This window comes from Mauremys mutica, chromosome 2, assembly GCF_020497125.1.
Source record: "Mauremys mutica isolate MM-2020 ecotype Southern chromosome 2, ASM2049712v1, whole genome shotgun sequence".
In the NCBI taxonomy this organism is placed as follows: Eukaryota; Metazoa; Chordata; order Testudines; family Geoemydidae; genus Mauremys; species Mauremys mutica.
Window position 1 is genome coordinate 268923009 of NC_059073.1, and position 27334 is coordinate 268950342.

A 27334-nucleotide genomic window follows, 5' to 3' on the forward strand; every position below is an offset into this window, starting at 1 on the left:
AACCGCGTTATATCGAACTTGCTTTGATCCTCTGGAGCGCGCAGCTCTGCCCCCCCGCCCCCCCGAGCGCTGCTTTACTGTGTTGTATCCAAATTCGTGTTATATCGAGTCGCTTTATATCAGGGTAGAGGTGTACTCAAAAACTGCAGGACACTGCAAAAATATAGAGGCCGGGCTCTCCAGGAACACCTGATCCCAACGTCATGGAACAAAACTTACTTGATTTACTGCATTTTATCTTTATGGGGCAATTTCTGTATTTAAAGGTGCTCAGACAGGAGAAATTAACATCTATTTAGCACCTGGTTAAACATTACTTGACCCCTTCCTTGATGCTGGCTAAATGCATCCCTATTCGGTAGAAGCATTGCTATTGCTGTGGCTGCTGTTCACTGTTGCTAGAGTCAATTGGTTCTCTAGGGCTGTGGCTACACTTAGCACTTCAAAGCGCTGCCGCGGTAGCGCTGCCGCGGCAGCGCTTTGAAGCGCTAAGTGTAGTCAAAGCGCCAGCGCTGGGAGAGAGCTCTCCCAGCGCTGTCCGTACTCCACCTCCCTGTGGGGAATAACGGACAGCGCTGGGAGCCGCGCTCCCAGCGCTGGGACTTTGACTACACTGGTGCTTTGCAGCGCCGCAATTTGCAGCGCTGGAGAGGGTGTGTTTTCACACCCTGCTGCAGCGCTGCAAATTTGTAAGTGTAGCCAAGCCCTTGGAGAAGAGTGGATGAAGCAGCCATTCTGATTAAGTGGGCACTATATTATAAACTACTTTTTTCAGTGTCATTTCTGCAGCTTTTATTGAACTCTTTCCTATGGGCAGAGCAAAGGAAATGTAAGAAAATAAGAGAACACATCAACATCTAGCATTGATGAACCTAATATAGTTTGTTAATAATTAGGCTGTTAGCATGTGAGTATTGCTGGTTTTGGTTAGAGATTTATACCGTTGATCTTGTCCAAACTTGCGCTTTTTAGGGCTGGTCTACACTAAGGGGAAAATCGATATAAGATACGCAACTTCAGCTACGTGAATAACTTAGCTGAAGTCGAAGTATCTTATATCGATAACTTACCCGTCCTCACGGCGCGGGATCGATCTCCGGGGCTCTCCAAATCGACGCCGCCACCGCCGTTCGCGGTGGTGGAGTTCCGGAATCGATATAAGCGCGTTCGGGGATCGATATATCGCGTCTAGATGAGACGCGATATATCGATCCCTGAAAAATCGATCGCTACCCGCCGATACGGCGGGTAGTGTAGACGTAGCCTTAGATACTTAATTTTCTACTGTCAGGGGCAGGCAGTTTTCCAGAGGCAGGTAATTTTAACCACTGTGTTGTTTAATTAGCATTTTGCTGTTACACTAATTGAATCTATTTCCCTATGTTAAGTTCTCCTCACACCTTCTATGGGCCATCTTAATTATCACTTCAAAAGGTTTTTTTTCCTCCTGCTGACGATAGCTCATCTCAATTGATTAGACTCTTCCTGTTGGTATGCATACTTCCACCTTTTCATGTTCTCTGTATGTATAAATATCTCTGTCTGTGTGTTCCATTCTATGCATCCGAAGAAGTGAGCTGCAGCTCACGAAAGCTCATGCTAAAATAAATTTGTTAGTCTTTAAGGTGCCACAAGTACTCCTGTTCTTTTTGCGGATACAGACTAACACGGCTGCTACTCTGAAACCTGTCATTTTGCTGTTGTTACTATCAGCATTGGATCATTGCATCATTGGAGACGTACAGGTTTGAATTTGCTTGCATAGATATACTCTTAGTGAATATTTTCTTGTGATCATCTTTATAAATAATATAAAAGCATTTAAGCATGGTCACGATATTGAAGGAAAAATAGTTGAAGGAAATTGAACTCTACATAGGGTGTTTTTTGCATTTCCAGCAGTTAAGTTCTGGATCATTTTCATTTATGACTTAAATATTGATTGTATTATCAAAGCAAAGATTATTAGGTATATAGACTACGTGAAATAGTATGGAGAGGATCAGAAGAACAATGCCATATCTGATCTTTGGATTTGATTTTCCAGAACTCTGGGTCAGGAGCATAATCTTTAATGAAAACCTCTGTGTTACGGGCCACTCTTTAATTTCAAGGCTGTTGCCTCCATATCCTCACAGTTGTCTGAAAATATTAAATCACTAATTAATGTTGCCTAGGTTATTGCTCTCAGCTAAATGAGAACATTTTCTCTTTGTATAGCAAACCACACTACCCTGCATAGACTAGTGCATATGCATTATGATAGTCTCTAATTACATGGTGTCTCTCTGGTTTTTTCCCCATGACAGGACCCCTGTCTCATTCAGTGCAGAGAGTGGACCTGCTCTGGGGATGAATTGTAGCAAAGGAGGACCCCATCTCAATCACTGCCGAGGTTAGAAGATGTGTAGCAAATGAGGCAGTCGATTGTAGAAAGAGAAAAGATGGTCTCACACTTACGGCAGTGGAGTGCTTCTCTGGATAATTTGAGTCTATCCCTGCCACTGCCACAGAGTTCCTATGTGGTGCTAATCAAGTCCAAACTAGTTTCACTGTCTGTTTTCCATTTTCTGGGTGCCTGACTTTCTGGGTGCCTAGGATCTGTTTTTTCAGAAGAGCTGCTCACTCATCGTTGCAATTGAAGCCTATGAGCGCTGTGCTTTGAACATATGAAGTGCTGTATAATGCTTAGTACTCTGAAAAATCAGGTCCTCAATATTACCCAGAATTAATGGATACTTTTGGCCCTAATCTCTGTGTCTCATCCACACACTTCACAGAGAAGTTAGGAAAATAAATTAATGTTTGTGAAGTACTCAGATACTATGGTGATGAGCACCATATAAAAGATCCTGAGGAAATTAATAATTCTGTCTTCAGAGCAGGGTCTGAACAGTGTGCAATAAGTAAGGCGTAGAGGTCAGACACTGAACTTGTGCACTGAATGAAACTGGTCCTGTGCAAAAAAAGTAATTTTTGGTCATATAATTAAAGACTGTATCATGAGCCTTGTATATTAAAAATGTATACACTTGGACTTAGGTTGAAATAGAAATAAGAGGCAGACTTGTTGAAAGTCTCTGGGTAAGGATAAAAGGGGTAAAAAACAAGGGTGATGTCATGGTAGGGGTCTACTACAGACCACCAAACCAGGAAGAAGAGGTGGATGAGGCTTTTTTTTAAACAACTAACAAAATCATCCAAAGCACAGAACTTGGTGGTGATGGGGGTACTTCAACTACCCGGACATCTGTTGGGAAAATAACACAGCAGGGCACAGATTATCCAACCAGTTCTTGGAATATATTGGAGGCAGTTTTTTATTTCAGAAGATGTAGAAAGCTACTGGGGGAGGCTGTTCTAGATTTGATTTTGACAAATAGGGAGGAACTGGTTGAGAATTTGAAAGTAGAATGCAATTTGAGTGAAAGTGATCATGAAATGGTAGAGTTCATGATTCTAAGGAATGGTAGGATTCAGAACAGCACAATAAAGACAATGGATTTCAAGAAGGCAGACTTTAGCAAACTCAGGGAGTTAGTAGGTAAAATCCCATGGGAAGCAAGTCTAAGAGGAAAAACAATTTAAGACAGTTGGCAGTTTTTCAAAGAGACATGTTTAAGAGCACAAGAGGAAACTATCCCACTGCTCAGGAAAGATAGGAAGTATGGCAAGAGACCACCTTGGCTTAACCAGGAGATCTTCAATGATCTAAAACTCAAAAAAGAGTCCTACAAAAAGTGGCAACTTGATCAAATTACAAAGGATGAATAGAAACAAATAACACAAGTATGTTGGGACAAAATTAGAAAGGCCAAGGCACAAAACAAGATCCAACTAGGTGGGGACATAAAAGGTAACAAGAAAACATCCTACAAATACTTTAGAAGCAAGAGGAAGACCAAGGACAGAGTAGACCCTTTACTCAATGAGGGGGGAAAGACAATAACAGAAAATGTGGAAATGGCAGAGGTGCTTAATGACTTATTTGTTTTGGTTTTCACCAAGAAGGTTGGTGACGATTGGACATCTAACATAGTGAGTGCCAGTGAAAATGAGGTAGGATCAGAGCCTAAAATAGGGAAAGAACAAGTCAAAAATTACTTAAACAAGTTAGTTGTCTTTAAATCACCAAGGCCTGATGAAATGCATCCTAGAATACTCAAGTTGCTGACTGAGGAGAGATCTGAGCCATTAGCAATTATCTTTGAAAAGTCATGGCAGACAGGAGAGATTCCAGAAGACTGGAAAAGGGCAAATATAGTGCCCATCTATAAAAAGGGAAATAAGGACAACCCGGAGAATTACAGCCCGGTCAGCTTAACTTCTGTACCTGAAAAGATAATGGAGCAAACAATTAAGAAATCAATTTGCAGACACCTAGAAGATAATGAGGTCATAAATAACAGTATGGATTTTTCAAGAACAAATCATGTCAAACCAACCTGATAGCTTTCTTTGACAGGGTAACAAGACTTGTGGATGGGGGGAAATGGTAGATGTGGTATATCTTGACTTTAATAAGGTTTTTGATACTGTCTCTCATGACTTTCTTATAAACTAGGGAAATACAACCTAAGGTGGGTGCATAACTGATCGGAGAATCATAGAATATCAGGGTGAGAAGGGACCTCAGGAGGTCATATAGTCCAACCCCCTGCTCAAAGCAGGACCAATTCCCAACTGAATCATCCCAGCCAGGGCTTTGTCAAGCCTAACCTTAAAAACCTCTAAGGAAGGAGATTCCACCACCTCCCTAGGGAACCCATTCCAGTGCTTCACCACCCTCCTAGTGAAAAAGTTTTTCCTAATATCCAACCTAAACCTCCCCCACTGCAATTTGAGACCATTACTCCTTGTTCTGTCATCAGGTACCACTGAGAACAGTCTAGATCCATCCTCTTTGGAACCAAAATCATTCCCAGAGAGTAGTTATCAGTGGTTCACAGTCATGCTGGATAGGCATAACGAGTGGGGTCCCACAGGGATTGGTTCTGGGTCTGGTTCTGTTAAATATCTTCATCAATGATTTAGATAATGGCATAGAGAGTACACTTATAAAGTTTGCAGACGATACCAAGCTGGGAGGGGTTGCAAGTGCTTTGGAGGGTAGGATTAAAATTTAAAATGATCTGGACAAACTGGAGAAATGGTCTGAAGTAAATAGGATGAAATTCAATAAGGACAAATGCAAAGTATACCACTTAGGATGGAACAATCGGTTGCAAAATGGGAAATGACTGCCTAGGAAGGAGTACTGCGGAAAGGGGTCTGGGGGTCATAGTGGAGCACAAGCTAAATGAGTCAACAGTGTAACACTGTTGTAAAAAAAAAAAAAAAGCAAACATCATTCTGGGATGTATTAGCAGGAGTATTGTAAGCAAGACACAAGGAACAATTCTTCCGCTCTACTCCGCACTGATTAGGCCTCATCTGGAGTATTGTGTCCAGTTCTGTGCACCACATTTCAGGAAAGATGTGGACAAATTGGAGAAAATCCAGAGAAGAAGAGCAACAAAAATGATTAAAGGGCTAGAAAACACGATCTGTGAGGGAAGATTGAAAAAATTAGGTTTGTTTAGTCTGGAGAAGAGAAGACTCAGAGTACATAAAAGGTTGTTACAAGGAGGAGGGAGAAAAACTTGTTCTTAACCTCTGAGGTTGGGACAAGAAGCAATGGGCTTAAGTTGCAAGGATGGTTTAGGTTTGACATTAGGGAAAAACTTCCTAACTGTCAGAGTGGTTGAACACTGGAATAAATTGCCTAGGGAGGTTGTGGAATCTCCCTCATTGGGGATTTTTAAGAGCAGGTTGGACAAACACCTGTCAGGGATGGTCTAGATAATACTTAGTTCTGCCTTGAGTGCAGGGGACTGGACGAGATGACCTCTCGAGGTCCCTTCCAGGTATCTTTATGGCATTTCTTAAATTCTGAGTGCTTGACTTTGCAACTTTAAAATGCTCTTTTAACATAAGTTGTGTGTAATATATAAAATTGTTGAAACTTTTAAGTCTATCATCACATGGCCCTGCAGAGCAAGTACCATTGGAAAGGGGAGATTGTCAGATCCCAGCGGGACTCATTGCTTGCACTTAACCTTGGAATATCCAAAGACAGATTGCATTTCTGCATATTTATGGACTGAAAACAGTTTTCATTCACTTATAGAGGCACATTTGGGCGCAGCGTAACAAAGTCACATGGCTCTACAGGCATTTTTGTTTTCAAAATTAGTATCAATAGCATTTCTTTGTGGGGGGGGGGGGGAGAAATGCCACCCTCAATTATACTACAATATTTTTTTTTCTGTAAATTATGTGGCAGATACAGAGTACATAATGGCTTGGTGTTTAGAGGTTTTATCAGTAGGAGTTTAGAATGGTCACATTACTCATGAGTGGCTTGGTCAATGTCAAGATTTTGAGTACTAGATGAAAGGGGTGAGTGTGAGAGAGAAAAGGGAGAAGAGGGGCATGGGTGGATGGAAGAGTGTATGAATAGGAAACTGAGAAGCTCCCCATTCCATTGCTATAAAGTTCCTATTTAGATCTGCAGAGTTGCATGATATCTGCCTAGAACAAATTACTGATCCAGGACTTAACATTACTTTTTCTGGGCATTGGGCCAATGTAATTTTGGGAAGAATTCCATGTTTGGGGAAAGAAGAAAACATTTCTATAGGAGCTGAATTTAAAAATAACTGTATAAAACTTTGTGCTTGTTTGAAGCCGCTCCCAGGTTTGAAGTGCCAGAATAAGTCTCAGTGGAAATTGATGAGTGGGCAGAGTGTTAGTGATGCAGTCAGAAGTTCACAATAACTAAAATTATCACATGGCTTTGCAGTTGAGCATCACCACCTTTTATATGGGTTGCATGCACAAGATAGGCAGTAGCCACAAGGTGGGATCTCCCCAGCCCATACTTACTACTTCCAAGAACAAACAGTCTCAGAGTATGCACCGAGATTTTCTTTCACTGAGCTTTTGATCCACATTCATCTTCTCCCTTGGTCAGCACAGCGCCTTCCCCACTCTTGCTCCCCTTTTCTTGCCTGGTATATAAAGCATGTGGATCTGATTGAGCAGCCTGGACCTCTCAGGTCCCTTTGAACAAGGATAAGAGAGGAAGGTGTTGGGGAATCCCAAGTTTCATGGGGGTGCTGGGATGTGACAGCCTCAGTGTCCATAGTCCTAATAAGATCCAGATGGGTATTAAATCCCCTCACAGCTGGATGTGCTTGCACTATATATCTGAACTAGAAATGGGCTGAGGCAGTCTGACATCCCTCCTGTTGTAAGAGGCTTATGGACGTAACTGAAATTCAGTGCTAAAAAGGGAGCAGTACCTCTGACTGGCCTATATATATTTAGATTTTGATTGGTAAGAGAGGTTCTTCTTTGAGTAGTGTCCCTGTGGGTGCTCCGCTTTAGGTGCACATACTCCCCTGTACCTGTTTGGTGGCAGTGCCTACTTTGGCCTGTGCACCTGCCGTACACATCCTTGGGATCTGTACTGAGGCGGTATAGGACTGTCTGGGTGAACCTCCCTCAGTTCCTTCTCAACCGCCTTTGGCCAGAGATGGAGTTTAACATGTGCCTGTTTGCTGTGTGCCTGTTCCCTCTTTCACGAGTGTTTTAGTTTTGTTAGTTAGTTGTTGGAATATTTGTTCCCCTTTTTTTTTCTTTTTTCCCTGTTGAGGGTCTTGAACGAGTGTTCTTCTGTCAGGGATGTTGGGCTCTGCAGGCTTCAAAAGGCAACTCTCTTGTAAAGAAGCAATCCCCATTAGTGACAGGCACTCCAAGTACATTCTTTATTTGGGGGACTCACATATTCCCAGCAAGTGCAAGATCTGCACTTCTTTTAAGGGAAGATCCCGGAAGAACAGAGAAATAGACCGTATGCTTTTAATGATGGAGCACGCCTTAAGACGAGCTTCTGACCTAGGTGCAGAAACGCCCCCCTCTACAGGGACCCCGTCACCTCTGTTAGCGCCTTGTCATCATCGAGAGCATGGTCACCGAGAGCTTCAAAGCTTTCATTGAAACCCTGGTCTCCAACACTCCCCATGAATGAGTTACCAATAACTGCACCAATAGCTTCCCCTCAAAGTCTAAGAAGAGGGATAAGAGGAGCACAACTGAGAGTTCCTCATCAAAGATCTGGTCACTGGAGACCTCCGGCCCCAAGAGGAGTGCTGCTGAGGCTCTGAGCACTTAGGGTACTGTGAAGCTTGCTAAGACTTAAACTACCTCAGTGGTAAAGGGCTCAGTTCTGAAGAGCACTACAGCCAAGAAAACGACTTCAATAGAATCCTCAACCCCATGGTACTGATGTCAGCACCTCACAGAACAGCTTCTGCAACATCATCAATGCCTGTACGAAGTTCTGTTGGTAGAGTTCAGCTCAGTCCCACAGGGAACACACAAGACCTTGCTTGCCAGTACCATCCATCCCTTCTCTCCACTCTGAGCCTGAGGAGACCTTTGAGGAGCAAGAGGCAAGGGTGGACGAGTAGGTTAACCCCCCCCCCCTTTACAAACTTCTTTTTGTTGTCACCTGATGAGACAGTAATGCCGCCACTGTCATCGTTAGGTCATGACGTTAGGCAATTCCAGGACCTGCTGAAGTGGCTCAATGACACCATGCAAATTACCCTGAAAGAAGTCCAGGATTCCCATCACAAGCTCCTGGACATATTGCACACCTGTATCTCAGCATGGGTAGCACTGCCAATTAACGAATCCCTCCATGAGCCAGTCAAAACCATCTGACAAACTTCAGCAACACTCCCTCCCACATGCAAGTAGACCGATAATAAATACTATGTCCGGGCCAGGGATTCTGAGTTTTTATTCTCACCCAGCACCAAAATCTCTGATTGTGGACAGTCAATGAAAGTTGCAGGGAACATACCCAAAAGCCACCCCCTATAATAAGAACAGAAAGGTCTGGATCGTTTCTGGTCGAAAGAGTTAATAGTCAGCAACACTACTGTTCAGAATAGCTAATCACCACGCTGTACTGTCAGAATATGACTACCTGACCTATCAGCAGTTTAATGCTTTTATTGACCATTTGCCACAAGAACATTGAGAACAGTTCGTGGCAAAAATTCACTGCAAGCTTCACTCAGTGTGAAGAGTTAAGGAGTAGGTGGAGCTATATAGTGCCAACCTCTTGGGTGCTGGTTTGCAGAGCACAGTGCATCCCTGGGAGCGTTGTGTCCCCCATTACTGCAAAACCAGGGAGCTTTGAGATGCTTCCTTATAATCACCATAGGCTGGTGAAGCTGGGAACTGTCCACAATGCAGAGCTGGGATTAATGCTACTGTCTAGCACTGAACTGTTTAAATGTCAGGTAGATGACTGCATGCTGAATCTGATGATTTTTCTGGTACAGATTTAAGCCTTTCAGATAAACTTGGATCTCTTTATCTCCAGGTTAAACCAAAATTTCTGTTCACGAGTGAATAGATGGAACTTTGGCTTGGATAATTTCTGTTTTGTATTTTACCCAATTACAAGATACAAAACAATAGCCTGCCAGCTGCTGCCTTTTGTGGGTTAAATGTGTAGCATTGTTGGCTAGGATTACAGCCAGCATTGTTCATGGAGTCTGTAGTTTAAAACCTCTTAGATATTTGGCATTTAAGGTATTAGAACATTGACATAGCAGGTGAAATAATTTGGTGTAGCAACAACTGATAGTTTAAGTCTGTCAGGATATGATTGCAACTGCAAGTTTATTTTATGTCTTTAGATTATTAGTTTAAATGAGAGGGCACTGTGCTTTCTGTAATTCACGTCTCTCCTTAAAAGACACCTCTTCATAAAAATCAAACCTTCTTTCTATCCTTCCTTCGTCCCTCCCTCTTCTGAGCCATTGTCCGGTATGTTGTTGCCTTTAAACTATAAACTCTTCAGGCTGGAAAACCTGTTTTGTAAAGAACCTTGTAAGTGCAGTGACATACAAATGTTTTATGCAGTATATACACATTGATGCAATCATATTAAAAGAAAAATAGTTTAAGGGGTGGATAGACCATTCAATTCCTATCCTGCATCTGTCTCCATGCAGTTCACCCAGGCAAATTCAGTTGCAAGATTCATAGATTACAAGGCCAGTAGGAGCCACTGGGATCATCTAGTCTGGCCTGTTGCGTGACTCAGGCCGTGGACTTCCTTGACTTCATTCCTATTTGAACTTGAGCATATTTTTTTAGAAAAACTTGCAATCTTGATTTTAGAATTGCCACACATGGAGACTCCACCGCAACCTTTGGTAAGTTGTTCCAATGACTAATTACCCTCATCATTTAAAGATTTGCATCTTACTTAGTCTGAATCTATCTTGCTTCAACTTCAAGCCACTGGATCTTGCCTTTAGACCTGCGGCTACATTGAAGGAGGGATCTCACAGGACAGTAAGAAACTGGGGAGGAATGATGGAGTTAGAATAAAGCTTTAGAATGGATCGGCTTTTTCAAACTTATATTCATGATATTTATGATGTAATTTGTTCCAGCTGGCAGGCCTGCAGCTCAGATCCTTAGGGTCTGTGTGAAATAATTATCATTTCAGGGTAACTTAAAATACAGTGTTAATTACATTTTCAAACAAGCAATACTCCACTCCCCCCTTTTTTGGGGATTTTGTTGCAAGTACAAGTTTTAAAATTTTTAGCAAAACCTTAGCAATTCACCTTTGAACACCTTTATTGGGGATTTAGCTTTCTGTAGCAAATGCAGAACAGATAGCTCAAGACTCTCTTGTTCACTCGTTCACATTTTTCCTTAATTATTGTACGTTAAATAGGGTTAAAGACTTAAACTGAAATCTATATTTTTATTCAAGAGTATGATGGGTCATACGTAGTAGGCAGGACATTGAGTCAAGACAGAGTATATTACACTGGTATCATGAAAGTATATGTTGTAACTCATTCAATTACATCAGCATTTTTCCTTCCGGTATTTTTATTTTCTCGAGGCTACAGATCTCATTATTTTTTAGTTCCTCTGGGGGAAGCAACATTTTTCTTCTTACACTCACAAGCCTTGAAAACAGTATTTTTCCTGTGTATTTGTGTGTATATCCATGTATTATATAGAAGGCTACAATTATGTCATGGAATCCATGACTTCCAGCGACCTCCGTGACATTGGGGGCCCCCAGCTGCCCTGTAGTGCGAAAAACTGCATGTGCTACATGGGGTGTACGGAGCATGCTCAGTAACATCTGCTGAAGCTAGCAGCAGGGGACCCCTGCAGCAGCCTAGCATCTGCGGGCTATGGGGGACCCCCGCAACTGATAGGCAACGGCGGGGACTCCTGAGATCCCCAGCTGCCACCGCTGGCAGGGTCCCCACGCCCTCTCCCTCCAGCAGCTGCTTAGCCGCCGCGAGCAGCTGGTCCCTGCCGCTGCTGTAGGCAGAGGGATCCTGGAGCTGCTCAGTGGCTGCTGGAAGGGCCATTCACCCCCTTCCCCTCCCCCTAAGCTGGCGGTGGAGCGGGGGGACCTAGGAGCTGCTCAGTGACCGCAAGCAGCCATCCCCCACCCCCGCAGCTTCCAGCTGCCTCCGGCCACAGCAGAGGGACCTCAGAGCTGCTTAGTGGCAGCTGGAAGGGGCCCTCCACTGCTCCCCAACTGGCGGTGGTGGGGGAACCCCCCCCCAATGCTCCATCTCTGCAGGGCAGTGGGGACCCCTCAGCTCCCAGCTGCTACAGGAGCGGGGGGGGGGGGTGTCAGGCTGCTGGGCCCTCTTCCCTCCCCATTTTGTCAGGAATGATTTTAGTAAAAGTCAGGCACAGGTCAAGACAAGTCCTTGCTTCTCCTAGGTGGAGGCACGGCTAGGGGGCTCTGCATGCTACCTCTACCCACAGGTGTCACCCCTGTGGTTCCCACTGGCCACAGTTCTCAGCCAATGGGAGCTGCGGAGCCAGTGCTTGGGGTGAGGCGGAGGCAGTGCACAGAGCTACCTAGGAGCAGCAGGGACAGGTTGCCAATTGTGGGGAGCCACCTGAGGTGAGTGCCCCCCTGGATCCAGCACCCCAAAACTCCCTGCATTCCAACCTCCTGGCTCGAGCCCCTGCCCGTACCCCAACTCCCTCCCAGAGCCCACATCCCGCACTCCCTCCCATGCCCCAACCACCAGCCCCGCACCCCTTCATGCACCCAAACTCTCCCTTCCTCTTAGTTAACTGGAATTCCCCCCCCATTCCTCCAACGTGTGTTGATAAAAAAGCTTTGACTGTAGTTTCCACCATCACCAAGGTGCCCCAGTGTGTGGAACAGAGCACTAAATGGATATGGCCAGTTTTCTCAAGCTTAAACCTAGAAAAGACCGAATGAAAGTTGAAGGAGAGGAAATCCTTAACCTCAACTATTATCTGTGGTATTGGATTACAGATCATCACTGCTCCTGGACGTGCCATTGTCATAGTGACCAGGAGTTTCTCCTTCTCTCTCTCTCTAACAAACTTGCATCATTCTCTCTTAGACAGGAACCTAGCCATGGTGATCCATGCTTTTGCCTCCTTCGAGTTAGGTGACTGCACCTTACTTAACATGGGGCTAAACACAGCTTCCACAAGAAAGCAGAAGACTTACAGCTCTCAGCACCCTGCTTTATATTCCACAAAGATCAATTCAGCTGGCTGTCCATTCACTCCAGAAGAAAATTCCAATCTACTGTCTCCTTGAATGATTGTAACCTGGCTCCCTCAGAGATGCCCCCCCCCCCCCCAGCTACGCTACTGCATCTATGCTCCATGGGGACAATGCAGCTGCAGAGACCTAGATTTAGACCCTCAAATGCGGGAGCCAGAGCTTTCTCAATACCAGGACCCGAGCTCTAGTGTAGGAAGCCCAAGCCTGGCTAGGTTTGAAATGCACCTTTTCAATTTTCATTTTTCTCCGGAAATGTTTCCTTTTTAAAAAATTTTAAAAATAAAGTTGAACAACGTATTTGTACACCCCTGTCGCCTGGAGGAATGTAGAGAGAAAACACCAGTTGGACTAGTTTCTTTGGCTTCTTCCTTACTTCGGCACTAACGCCCTGATGTAGCAAATCAGTTAAATATGTACTAAACTTTAAGCATGTGAATAGTTCCCGTGGCTTCAAAGGGAGTATTCCTCCTTTGCTTAAGTGTTTTGCTGGATTGTGCCCTTGGATGCCTAGGTAATAGGTTCCATATACATAGCACAGATAGGCAAGAGCAATCTTGGCTGAAACATGTTCCTCTGAATTGCCTTCCTTTATATTAGCAGCAAAGAATCCTGTGGCACCTTATAGACTAACAGACGTTTTGCAGCATGAGCTTTCGTGGGTGAATACCCACTTCTTCGGATGCAAGTGGTGGAAATTTCCTGAGGCAGGTATATATAAGCAAGCAAGAAGCAAGCTAGAGATAACGAGGTTAGATCAATCAGGGTGGATGAGGCCCTGTTCTAGCAGTTGAGGTGTGAAAACCAAGGGAGGAGAAACTGGTTCTGTAATTGGCAAGCCATTCACAGTCTTTGTTTAGTCCTGAGCTGATGGTGTCAAATTTGCAGATGAACTGGAGCTCAGCAGTTTCTCTTTGAAGTCTGGTCCTAAAGTTTTTTTGCTGTAGGATGGCCACCTTAAGATCTGCTATTGTGTGGCCAGGGAGGTTGAAGTGTTCTCCTACAGGTTTTTGTATATTGCCATTCCTAATGTCTGATTTGTGTCCATTTATCCTTTTCCTTAGAGACTGTCCAGTTTGGCCGATGTACATAGCAGAGGGGCATTGCTGGCATATGATGGCATATATTACATTGGTGGAAGTGCAGGTGAATGAACCGGTGATGTTGTGGCTGATCTGGTTTGGTCCTGTGATGGTGTTGCTGGTGTAGATATGTGGGCAGAGTTGGCATCGAGGTTTGTTGCATGGATTGGTTCCTGAGCTAGAGCTTTATATTGTAATCTAGGAAATGGCTATACATATAAATTGCTGCTATTACATGTTCTAGACCCTGACATATGATCCAGCCTGATTATTTGGGCTTTTGAAAGTTGAGGAAACTTCGGAACAGATTGGGTTAATTCCCAAAGCTTGATATGCTATTGCATAATTTTAGAAATCAACTCCAAAAATGGTATTTTGAAAGATTCCAGTTAGGCATGGTAGAGTGAGTCATTCAGTTTTTCAATAGGCAGATTGTCCTGTGGCATCTTATAGACTAACAGAAGTTTTGGAGCATGAGCTTTTGTGGGTGAATACCCACTTCGTCGGATACATGTGCATGTGCATCCGACGAAGTGGGTATTCATCCACGAAAGCTCATGCTCCAAAACTTCTGTTAGTCTATAAGGTGCCACAGGACTCTTTGCTGCTTTTACAGATCCAGACTAACACGGCTACCCCTCTGATAATAGGCAGATTGTATCCCTGCATTGACTTCTTTGCATAGATTATAGAGATTTTATAACACAATACAAGAAGGAGATCTACAAGAACTAGGAGTGTTTTTTTGTTTTTTTCCGATTTTTTTTTTTTAATGAAATGTTTGAGTTTTTCTTTTGATGGCAGGAGACTGATTAGGGAGACGTACCCATTTAACACACTTTGACCTTTATGGGGATTATGTTTCTGCCATCATGAGACTATTCCCCTAAATGGCTAACCAGTATTAAGCTCAGATAAGCAGCCCACCAGAGTGAAGAAGGCAATATAGAAAAACAGACATATCTCAGGCATTAAGGACCAAATTGAGATTATGCCTAGGTCAGTGTAAGGAGACTCTCAATTCCTACTTGATTTTCCCCCTTGATCCAGAGGGCAAGCAACCTATGGCTCTTTACCAGTAGCAGATTACTTCCACCTCCAATCCACAACTTTCCCGTATCAGCTCAGTTGCACTGGCAGGCACATTGGGAAGTGGAACTGAGAATCCAGCCACCACTCAGTCCTCTCTGCTCACCGGCATGCAGGAGAAACAGCACCTCTTCTGAGCCAGCTTCACACATGCACCCAGAGAAGCAATTAGGTTGACTGCACAGAGTAGAGGGTGTGTGGGGTAGGAGATAGAGGAAGGTCTTTTGTTCCTTATTCCCTTGTGTGGCAGCGTAAGAGCAAGGCTCTATCAGTGCTCATTGAAGTCAGTGGGAATCTTTCTGCTGACTTCAGTGGGCACTGAATTCAGGCCTGTGTTTGCCTGAGGTATGTAGCTTTATTCTTTGGGCATTCCTGCTGTTGTGTGCTCAGCGCTGAATTTCTGTGTGAATATTAATTGATGTACGTTTTTGTCTTCCATTTTTACCTACTTCAGTGAAAACTAACAATAATCTATGGATACTATACAAGGGATAAATATTATCCTTTACTAACTTCTGGTTAAACATGAAATAATGGGCAGAAGATTGTGTCGAGGGAGGTAAGTAATTTCATTGTCTTTTATAGCTGTTCAAATATAAAACAGGTATTTCTATAGGTCATGTTCAGTAACATCATTTTTTTTTATTGTCACAGCATGGGAGTGGGAACATAGTGAATTTTATTGGCTGAAGAATAAGAAACGTGTTCTTATTTTTCAAAAATTAAATATAACACTGCTGTCTATTCCAAGAGCCATATATAGAGTTTTTGAAACCAGGTAACAAAGTGTTGATTTTCCTACTGCAACACAGTGAAAGCTCTGTGTTCCTCAGAAGAAGCTAGTTGCTAGGATACTTGTCCTTCATCCTCTTGTGGGGCTAGTGTTTCTATCTGTATATGCTAATGAGTTTAAGGAATGGCGATACGTCTTTACAATTGTGCCAGAAAAACCACCTCCCCTTTTTTCTTGTTTCGTTTTGCCCAGTGCTTTCTGTCCATGAGTTTTTAAAACTTAGATCTTTAGAACGTGGATCTTTCTGAAGTAAAGAATGAGGCAGAGTCAGGTGCAAGTATAGAAAGTTTACTAATGTGGCATAAGCTTTTTGGGTTTGCCGAGGTTGTGTTCTACTTCAAACTGAACTGTGTTTCTTAATGTTGCTATATCTGAGAGATGATGTTGTTTCGATCATCATGTCTTGGATTTAAACTGCTAGTCCAGGCTCTAAATGGCCTGAAATGGAATTGTGATCAGAACTTGGCCTTAACAGCTATGATCCTTATGGTATGTTTACACTGCAGCTAGGAGCATGCTTTCCAGCCCAGGTAGACACACATGCACTAGCTCTGCTTGAGCTGGCGTGCTAAGAATAGCAGCGTGGGTGTTGTGGCACAGGTTGTGGTATGGGCTAGCTATATGAGTTTGGACCCAGGGTATGGGGCAGCTTTATGCTCATGCCACTGCCTGTGCTGCAGTGTCCACTCTGCTATTTTTAGCAGGTTAGCTCGAGCAGAGCTAGCCCATGTCGGTCTACCCCAGTGGTTCTCAAATTTTTGTACTGGTGACCCCTTTCACACAGCAAGCCTCTGAGTGTGACATCCCCCCCCCTTATACATTAAAAACAAGTTTTTATATATTTAACACTTATAAATGCTGGAGGCAAAGCAGGGTTCTGGGTGGAGGCTGACAGCTCACAACCCCCTGAGGGGTCCCGACTCCCAGTTTGAGAACCCCTGGTCTACTCGAACTGAGAAGCATGGTGCCAGCTGCAGTGTAGACATACCCTTAGGGACTTCGGTTTCGACAGTTCTAAGGGCCAAACATACATGACCTTCCTGTAGTCACCTTTCAGATTTTGGAATGGCTGTGTACGTTCCAACTTCTCATAGAGAGCTCAGCTAAGACTTGCCTCTCCTTTTCTCGTTAGGTTTCTCACAAAAAACTCCTTTTAAGACAGCAAATCAGTCAAGAAATATGGCATGTTTTCTTGGCACACTGCTATGCCAGGGAAGAATACAGTCTTTGGTCTGATTGCATATTTTTGTAATTCTGGTGTTGTTCAGATACCACAGTGGGGGGTGGATTATTGACTGTTGTGGGATTTCATGTTGTGGAGGTGCTCGAGGCTGATTTTTACCCTTGAGGAAGAAATTGTTTGGGAGTAAAAAAGACTTTGGGTCCCAATCCTGCAAACATGTAGGCACACGTGTAATTTACTTATGAGATGAGTCTCTGACCATTCTCAGGCTATGCAGGGCTGTGAGTCATCTTGATACCGCCTGCCTCCAGTGTGAGGGAGTCTTGCTTGTGGTAACTGGGTCAGTTCCCTAATGCTGGCGACTCAGGCACTCTCCTCCGGGCTATGCCAACACTGTCTTTGTCTTGCAGGTTAACAAGAGTTGTGCCTCAGTCCCCAACTCTCTTGAAGCATTCTCCTGACTCAGAAATCCCCGATCCTTTGCTCCCAATGGAGCACTGTACCTCCTGTTAGCAGTTTCACCTTAAACCCCTGCTCCTGTATAACATACCACACTTGTGAATACTTAGAATAAAACAGAAGAAGGTTGATTTAAGAAAGGATAGAGATTCAACTAGAAACAAGAGAATGTGATGGAAACAAGTGGTTACAATACAAAACAAAATAACAAAACTAAAACTAGAGTCTACACTTAGTAATAGTTGCCGTTCTTACCTAATAAAGTATTTTTTTCTCCCAGAGTTCAGTCTCTTCTAGAGTTGCCTGGCTTTACAGGAACCAGAATCCATACTTTCATGAAAACACCCCTGCGCCGAGATGTTTCCTCAGTGAATGGATTCAGAGTGCCTCTCGCCACTTGGTGTTATACTGAAACAGGCTTTTGTAATAGACAGAGCAATTAACCTGTCTGATGTAATATTCCTTTTTTAACGTCCAAGTGGTTTTGATTGTTTGCAGTTGTCTGATGGTTTTCCATTGGTTTTGGAATGGAGCAAGGTTTGACAGTTAAGCTTTGCATAATATCAGCTAACTAGGGAGGTGTGACAGTTACTTCCTGCTTGAATGGGCCATCCCTGAGACACATTTTCCACTGGTGATAACTTTTACTGCAAGACCATAAAGCATATTTTCAGAATAGTTATATTATTCTTTCAGTATTACCCGTTGTAGTCCCTAAGGCTAGCTTGCCTTTATTATATTATGCCTTTATTATACTCAGCAGTAATGCAAGGAACCTACAGGCCTGTATTCTGTAAGACATTGGCTTCAGCAGTTAGCATAAGGCTTGAGGCCTATGGACTTTGGCACAGATAAACAGCCCAACAGTAACTCGCAAGTTTTTGGCCACTGGTGATGAGGGGGGAAGTGACGGTAATGAAAAAGATGATAGCTAACATTTCAGGTTGTTCTGCAAGGAGATGGTGTGAGTATATGGCTGTGCAGATGTACATTCTGTAGTATCTCTGTCGACCTTACTGAGTTTGATTGCTTGTGACCTAGCTAAATGTATTAATAAACTATTTATAAATATAGAAGAGTTCCTATAGTGTGAGTGTTTCAACTGTGCAGATCGGGGTTCCCAACTATATAATAATTTGAATAATACTGGACCTGATCTTTGGACAAGAACCTGGCAACTCTCAAAGTGATAACTGGGAACTCTTAAGCAATCAATATAATTATTACATAATCTATAGATCAAGTTACACCATACATACATTTCGCAATGATTAAGTCTTGATTAAGTCACAAACTGTCTGTAGATACCTTACATGTCATTCCTTATCGATAAATACCCTGTACGATGTGTTATGTGTAATGAGTTTGTCGGGCCTGAGATGAGTTGATTGCAAAGAATAGGGGGCTTCTGTGTCATGGAGTTCCAGTAAGCTCACTAGAGTTTGTGCATCTGAGTAAAGTTATGCTTGCGTTGGTAGAATCAGACCCTTAATTTATGTAGCTATATAAACCTTATAACCCTCTAAAATGGTACCAAATGTTGCTTTCTGAAATGGAACAAAAATGCATGGCAACTAAAGAGGTGAGTAAAGCAACATTTAAATTGTGGTAAGAGGCCAAAACATGTTGAAAAACTAGGGAAACATCCCAGTGTGCAGCATGAGTCAAAAGGCTCGGACTTAATCCCAATGAAATTGATAGCAAAACTGCTACTGACCTCAGTGGGGAAGAATCAGTCCCAAAGTTTGCACAGAAGACATCACCAGAACAATAAAATTTAGGAACCTTAATTATCTACATCTGACATAAATGTTTATATTCCACTAAAATGTTCTATTCTGGGAGCAGATGGAATCTCAGCTGGTTGGGCTGAGATGCTGCCCAGTTTCCTTCCTGTCTAAAGTACAACACAACACACGTCCAAAGGTACTAGCCACGGTCAGAGACATGGTACTGGACTAGATCTTGGGTCTGATCCAGCATGTCAGTTAATTTGTCCTTGTGTTCCTAAGAGTGCTCACTATTCCAACCATGGCACTGGTGAAAAATCAATTTTTTTCTTATCACTGCTCCATATTGAATTATCTTTTCTCAGTCAGTTATGGACTTAGAGCAATGTGTGTTAAATTACCATAGGCACAGTCTTTGAAAAGCTCCAGCACTTGAATATCTAGTATCTAAACCATTTAATTACCTTTCATAATAAAATTTAAAACACAGTGTTGCCTTATAAATTGCAGCAGTCTAAAAGCACAGTTTACCTCTCCATGTCCTGTCATTATTAAAAGAAATGAAAGGCTGCACGGGGAGTTTGAAATGCAAGCTTGAAAGGAGAAGGAAGAACTATCCAGCATAGACCGGTGTTTCTGTTGGGTGAGGGGAGGAGGAGAGACTCTCATAATGAAGGTGTTGAGACTGATCTTTTAACTTTCAGCATCTCCAAGTTTTTATAGTGATATTTTTACAGCAATTTTTGTACTACAATGAATTGATGACAATTAGAGCCTCTTAGGGTTTTTTTTTCTTTTCTTTATAAAATAGGCTATGGTACAGAGCAGAACATTATAAGCAAAGAGATCTTTTTGGTACAGATATTTAGAACTGACTTCCTTGCTTGCTCTCTCTTTTCTCCTTCCCACCAATTACTGAAGATTGTTCAGGTCACTTAAAATTTCTCTGTACTTCAGTTTATCCTATTGGGAAATGGATAACATCAGAGTTTCAGGTTAACAGCACCTGTATTTTCTCCTTTGTGATACACTTCAGGAACTTCCTCAGGTTTCTACCCAGCTATCCTGTTTCTGGATAGGAACTGTTCTCTCACTCCTCCTAACTGGGGTTTTAAGGCTGCACAGCCTCCTGCCTTTACACTGTGATTTCCCCAGCAAGCCAATTTGCATAAAAGCCAGTGCCAGTGCCAGCTCTCTCTCTCTCTGGGGGCTATGAACAGTGTATTGCCAGCAGTTACAAGCTACCACACAGCTCTTTCTCAGCAAAATACATTTATGCTTAAGATAAAAAAAAGATGGGGGGAAAAAGAAAACAGAGCCTGAAAACTTATTCACAAGATGTATTGTGAGTGTATGTAAACAATTTATAGCCTAAAGCAGTGATTTTCAAACTTTCTCACTTGCAGACACCTAAAAAATTTCAAATGGAGGTGCCGACCCCTTTGGAAATCTTAGATATAGGCTGCAGACCCCCAGAGCTCTGCAGACCACAGGCTGAAAACCACTGGCCTAAAGCATTTTTTCTTTTTGGCTCATCCTTTTCAATACGCTGTCATAGGAGAACATTGTAGCTGAAGAATTAAATATCATTTCAAATTCCTGTCACTTTTTAATTTTCATTGTATGTTTTATTCCTTCCACACTATGTTCCTTTATAGTGCAGTTACTGTATTTAGGTGGAAACTCAGAGTTTTTCTTTCTTAAATTTTCTGAAAACAGTGCCTGAACCTGTGCGAAAAAGTCAAGTATTTGCTGAAAAGACAAGGGGCTGATCTTATGGCCTTAGACTTGAATAAGAGGAAACACCTGGCTGCTCAAGTGCTATGTTTAAATGTCAGAGTTCAGCTACGTGTTAGGGAGATTGCTTTTACTTATTTTACATTGCTGTGATGTAAACAGAAATTACATGGAAACCTCTACAGTAGGCTAAAACCATATTGGATTTTATTTCTGACTGTATGAAAGAAGACATATTACATGATTTTAAAGTATTGATTACAAAATGAAATCCGTCTTGGGTTCAGGGTAGTGGGTAATTATCTTAGCACCACCAACCATCTCATTGCAGGTCATCTGATGATTTTTTACTTCTCCAGTGCTGGTTTTAAGTAAGGTATGGAAAGCCACATGAAAAATATTATTTGTAGTCGTGCACTATTGTTCAGAGTTTCTCAGAGAAATCAGATGACCATCTCAGAATCTTTTGTCAGCCCCACAACAAACTATGGTTTCTAGGAGCAGTAATCTGACTTTCCTAAAATGGTGTGGTGACCAGTTTGGCCTGGATTCCTTTGTAAAGTGTACGGAAATAATTACTTGGCAATAATGAACGCCTTTCTAATGAGAGTGAGAACCCTGTCTAGATTGATGTGTGTGTCACTTGTTGCATATCAGGCAGAGCTGGTAGGCCTGAGCAATTGAATCCAGCAGTGGTTCCCAACTAACAACATCCCCACGGACAGTGCTTATGTTGTGGGTTGCAGGGTGAGGATCCTGCATGGGGATGCAATTGAGACCATGGAAACATTAAAGTGGGGAGAAAGAGAGGAGGTGCTGGTTGTGATGTTGGGGGAGAATGTGTTGGAAGGAAATGGAGAAAAGAGGACTGGCCCAAGGGGATAAGGAAGGGGAAGAGAGACGAGAACAAGGTAAGAGGATTGGGTAAAGAGGACAGTGAGTATAAGGGGGATAAGTGGAGGGAAATAAAGGAGGCTAAGGAGATGCATAGAAAAGGAAGAAGGGAGGGTCCAGCCAGGGGGAAGAACCTAATCACTAAGCTTAAAAAAAATAAATAAATCTTTCATCTTGACAAGGAATGGGGCTTGATTTCAGATTTGCTTCACTGGCCAGGGGATATGTTAGGAGGGGCAAAGATGGGGAAAACATTTTTTGTGGGCAAGGTAATATTGCCTGACAGAAAGGTAGCAATCCTCTTTATGGGCTCTGAGGCAAATGTTTGTACTGGGGTAAGAAGAAATGCTTTCTAGAGATCAACAGAAGGGCGGAAGAGAAGACACAGGATTGCAGGCGTCATGCTGAGAGAAAGCAGAAAGAGTAGAGATTAAGTGCCCATTTTTGCACCATGCTGAGGTAGTTAGCCAGAAGTAAGATTTATGAAGAATTGGTGGCAGAGGGGGATTTGGGGACAGGTGAGTTTGGGCGGGTGTTAATCTTGCCAAGGAAAATAATACTTTCTAGAAATTCACAGACATTGTGAAAGGAGGAAGCAGGTTAGTACTGACTTAATTTGTGACCTGGTACTATATGGCATCCTTATGATTATCTTGGTGCATTCTTTTTAAAAATGAAGTTGCCACAGCAAGAAATGTGCCATTCTGTGACGCTTCGTGTGGACCTTTTCCAAAAGTGTAGCCTTTTTAAACACTCTGGTCTCGAGCTAACTTGTTTCAATTAAACAGCAATAGTTGCTTATTGTAATCACATGTTAACAGTGGAAAGCTGTCTGCATGGTTCTACATAATTGTTTTACAGTACCAAATTCTCCTATACTGCATTCAGAAGGCTCTATTCCTGCACTTGGTGAAGTCTTGGGGGTGTGGAAGGGAAATGAATGAAAAATGTACAACTCTCGACTTTGTATTACAAACTTGTAAAAGCTGCTTGTCTGTCTTCAGTCCAGTAGAAACCATTGCACCCAAGGCCAAATCCTACAACTCTTTCTAATGCAAGTAGTCCTCGCTCCAGTGGGGACCATTTGTGGGAATAAGGGCTCAAGTTTGCTTGTTGCATTGGGCAATTATAAACTTTTTAACATATTGTAACTTTGTTTCTTCCTTTCAAGATTTGAACATGGAGTTCAACCCATCAGATCACCCACGGGCCAGCACAATATTCCTCAGTAAATCTCAAACAGATGGTAGGTTATTGGATTTACTATAGTTTTCTCTTTTCAAATAATTTCTAAACTTTGCATGTGGTAACCTATATTAAGTGTGGGGTTTGTTTTTGTTTGGATTTTTTGCTAAGCTTCAGGAGAACAAGACACAACACTGGCAGATTGGTTTGGCTATATGTAATCAGCCAGATCCTTAGCTGGTGTTAATTGGAGCTATGCTGATATACACACACTGAGGATCTGGCCTGGTGGCTTATTGTTAGTAATTAATGCACAGTAAAGTCTGATCCTGTTTCTTTTATGCAAAACAATAAAATCTAAGTTGACTTCAAAGTGATCCTTACCTGTGGAAGTACTACAGGATCAGGCCCATAGTTATTGCCATGCTCTCTAATTTATTTGAACCCTAACCTATTGAATTAATTCAAGTGTCAGAAGGTTGTTAAAAGGTATGGGTCTATCCTGCAAACACCTTTGCACATACAGAAGTTGACACCTGTGAATAGTCCTGTTGAGTAGACCCCACTGGACTATTCACATGCATCAAGTCGTGCACATGAGTGGGTTCACGATTGGGGTCTGTTGGACCAGTCTCTCACATTCTTATTTCACATGAGTCATCATATTGAAATCATTTGGACCCATGAATGTGCAGAGAGATTCACATGGGACCTGCGGCAAAGCCCATTGAAGTCAGTGACAGTCTCTCCATTGACTTCAGGTAGCTTTAGGTCAGACTCATGAATAAATGGTTACAGAATTGGGCCCTGTAGCATGCTGACTATTACAAGTTCAAAATATATAATGGAGCTACAAATACTAATAACGTATGAAAGAATTAGTTTCTCTGAGTGTAAACCTTTCAGTACAGTTGTCTTTCAGAACTAAACACAATGAGCCAGGTTCCCAGCTAATGTACATCCACGTAGCTTGGTTGGACCAATGGCAGTTTAGACCAGCTGAGGGTGTAGCCTGATGTCTCCCCCATATAGGCTGAAAACTGTAAATCCCAGTTCACATGAGCTCTTCGATGGGTTTTAAAAACAAATTAAAAATATCCCTTTATTTTTATTGATCAGCATGGTTTGACAGTATCTTTTATTTGTCTGGGTGCTGCTTTTTTTTTTTTTTTTAACTTAGAGACAAAAATAACCTGATCGAAATTAAGCCTGTTTTTGTTTTTGAGAGAGCTTCTTAATGTAATTAGTGGAATGGAAGCCATTTACTTTTGGCTAATTGAATCTACAGTGTCCAGCTTGAGTGATGTTAGCGTTTTGCCCGAAGTAGGCATGAATAATGAATACAAAGCACGTTATTTTCTACCCAAACTTTCCATTAACTTTTCTGTTGTTGTTTGTTGTTACTACAGTGTGCATTCTCGGTGCTCATTTTTGGCGGCATCTGAACTCTATTTTAGACTTACTGAGTAAATTATACTTTACTGAGGTTTTTATTCAGCTAAGTGCACATTTGTATTTCAGAAATTCTAGTAACATCTTTTGTTAGTTTTTGTTTGTTTGTTTTTTCTAGTAGTTTTTGAAAATGTTGTCTACAGAGAAGATGCATTTTAGGCCCTGTTTCTGCAGTGGTTTATGTCTGGATACTCTTCTGCTCTCGGAGGCCTACTGACTGCATCTGCAAGACTGAGGCCTTAAATAAAAGGCAGCTTGGTAGAATGGGGAGAGGGCAAGAGCCAGGAACTTGTTGCTCTACTGTTGAGTTGCTGTGAGGTTTGGGTATGTCACTTAACCACACACACCACCCCTCATCCTTCCCTGGGCTTGGCAATCTGTAAAATGGGTATGATGACACTTCCCTACATCACAGTGGTGTCATGAGGATTAATTAGTTAGTGTCTGTACAACATTTTGAAAGTGCAAAGTAATAGTTGAATGCTAAATATTGTTCTTAGAGCTGGTTGAAATGGTGAAAAATTTCCAGACACAGTCATTTGAAAACATTTGATCAGCTCTAATTATTATAATTTTTTTATTAGTGACTGATTTTTTTGTACTGTGTAGATTATAAGAAACTTTAAAAAATGAAAATTTACAAAATCTGATTGCTTTCAGCCCAGTTAATTGAGTTACGCAGCTTCTTCCAGTTTAGAGAAAAAGAAGGAATTTATTATTCTCACAAAACAATATGTCAACCTTGCTGAACAGCCTCAGAAATTTGCCAGCTAAGGTATAAAACCTGCTCATCAACCTTTTGACTTAATGATAATGAAACACTGTCCTGCAAATACTACTGGATATAGTGCCCAGAACACACACATTTCAGTAGGCTAAAGAACAGCAGTAAGCACTATGCCTGGTTGTATTTCAGGCCCATTGTATAAATAGATATTGTAGGGATAGGAGAAAATATTCAGTAATGTTGCATGATGTTAAACTACAATATCATGGTTTATGTAGAGGGTAAGCAGAGCTAGCAAAAGATTTGTCAGATTGCGTAGGACCCTGTATCAGTGTTCAAGTCATGGTAGTGTACACTGCATCTAAGAACCGAATTCGTTTAAGGCCCAATAAATGTTAATCAAGGTGCCAAATAGTAGGCTCAGAACACTGCTTATGCAAAAAGTCTTCAATTTTTTTCTTCCTCTTCACAGGGACTGTTCAAGATGCTAAGTCTGGTGATAATCCTAGCATGTTAGGAGAACCACCTTTGATATCTTTTAAACTTATTTTAGAACTCCTTTAAAAAAAAAAAAAAAAGCTTCATAGAAGATTAGGGTTGGAAGAGACCTCAGGAGGTCATCTAGTCCAACTCCTGGCTCATAGCAGGACCAATCCCTAACTAAATCATCCCAGCCAGGACTTTATCAAGCCAGGCCTTAAAAACCTCTAAGGATGGAGATTCCACCACCTCCCTGGGTAACCCATTCCCATGCTTCACCACCCTCCTAGTGAAATAGTGTTTCCTAATATCCAACCTAGGCCTCCCCCACTGCAACTTGAGACCATTGCTCCTTGTTCTGTCATCTGCCACCACTGAGAACAGCTGAGCTCCATCCTCTTTGGAACCCCCCTTCAGGTAGTGGAAGGCTGCTATCAAATCCCTCCTCACTCTTCTCTTCTGCAGACTAAACAAAACCAGTTCTCTCAACCTCTCCTTGTAAGTCATGTTCCCCAGCCCTCGATCATTTTTGTTGCCCTCCGCTGGACTCTCTCCAGTTTGTCCACATCCTTTCTGTAGTGGGGGGCCCAAAACTGGATGCAATACTCCAAATGTGGCCTCATCAGTGCCGAATAGAGGGGAAAAATCACTTCCCTCAATCTGCTGGCAATGCTCCTACTAATGCCAATATGCTGTTAGCCTTCTTGGCTACAGAGGTACATTGCTGACTCATATCCAGCTTCTCATCCACCGTAATCCCCAGGTCCTTTTCTGCAGAACTGCTGCTTAGCCAGTCGGTCCCCAGCCTGTAGCAGTGGATGGGATTCTTCTGTCCTAAGTGCAGGACTCTGCACTTGTCCTTGTTGAACCTCATCAGATTTCTTTTGGCCCATTCCTCTGATCTGTCTAGGTCACTCTGGACCCTATCCCTACTTCTCCTCCAAGCTTAGTGTCATCCGCAAACTTGCTGAGGGTGCAATCTATCCCATCATCCAGATCATTAATGAAGATGTTGAACAAAACTGGCCCCAGGAGTGACTCCTGGGACACTCCACTTGATACCGGCTGCCAGCTAGACATCGAGCCGTTGATCACTGCCTGTTGAGCCCAACAATTTAGCCAGCTTTCTATCCACCTTATAGTCCATTCATTCAATGCATACTTTTTTAACTTGCTGGCAAGAATACTGTGGGAGACTGTATCAAAAGCTTTGCTAAAGTCAAGGAATAACACATCCACCAATTTCCCCATATCCACAGAGCCAGTTATCTCATCGTAGAAGGCAGTCAGGTTGGTGAGGCAAGACTTGCCCGTGGTGAATCCATGCTGACTGTTCCTGATCAACTTCCTCTCCTCCAAGTGCTTCAAAATGGTTTCCTTGAGGACCTGTTCCATGATTTTTCTAGGGACTGAGGTGAGGCTGACCAGTGTGTAGTTCCCTAGGTTCTCTTTCTTCCTTTTTAAAGATGGACACTATATTTGCCTTTTTCCAATCGTCTGGGACCTCCCCCAATTGCCACAAGTTTTCAAAGATAATGGCCAATGGCTCTGCAACCACATCAGCCAATTCCCTCGGATGCATTAGATCTGGACCCATGGACTTGTGCTTTTCTAAATAGTCCTTAACCTGTTCTTTCACCACTTAAGGCTGCTCATCTTCTCCCCATACTGTGTTATCCAGGACAGCAGTGTGGGAACTGACCTTGTCTGTGAAGACTGAGGCAAAAAAAGCATTGAGTACTTCAGCTTTTTCCACACCCTCTGTCACTAGGTTGTCTCCCCCATTCATTAAGGGTCCCACACTTTCCCTGACTTTCTTGTTGCTAACATACCTGTAGAAACCCTTCTTGTCACCC

The 27334-nt window shown here is 42.6% G+C and overlaps 1 protein-coding gene across 1 annotated transcript in view; it reads left to right on the plus strand.

The window, feature by feature from the left end:
- CCNY (cyclin Y) overlaps nt 1–27334 on the plus strand; it is a 222989-nt gene that overhangs the window by 128265 nt on the left and 67390 nt on the right. Inside the window, exon 2 of the mRNA XM_045007393.1 lies at nt 22806–22880. Within this exon, the coding sequence (XP_044863328.1) occupies nt 22806–22880 (75 nt within the window). The remainder of the gene's footprint in view (nt 1–22805; nt 22881–27334) is intronic.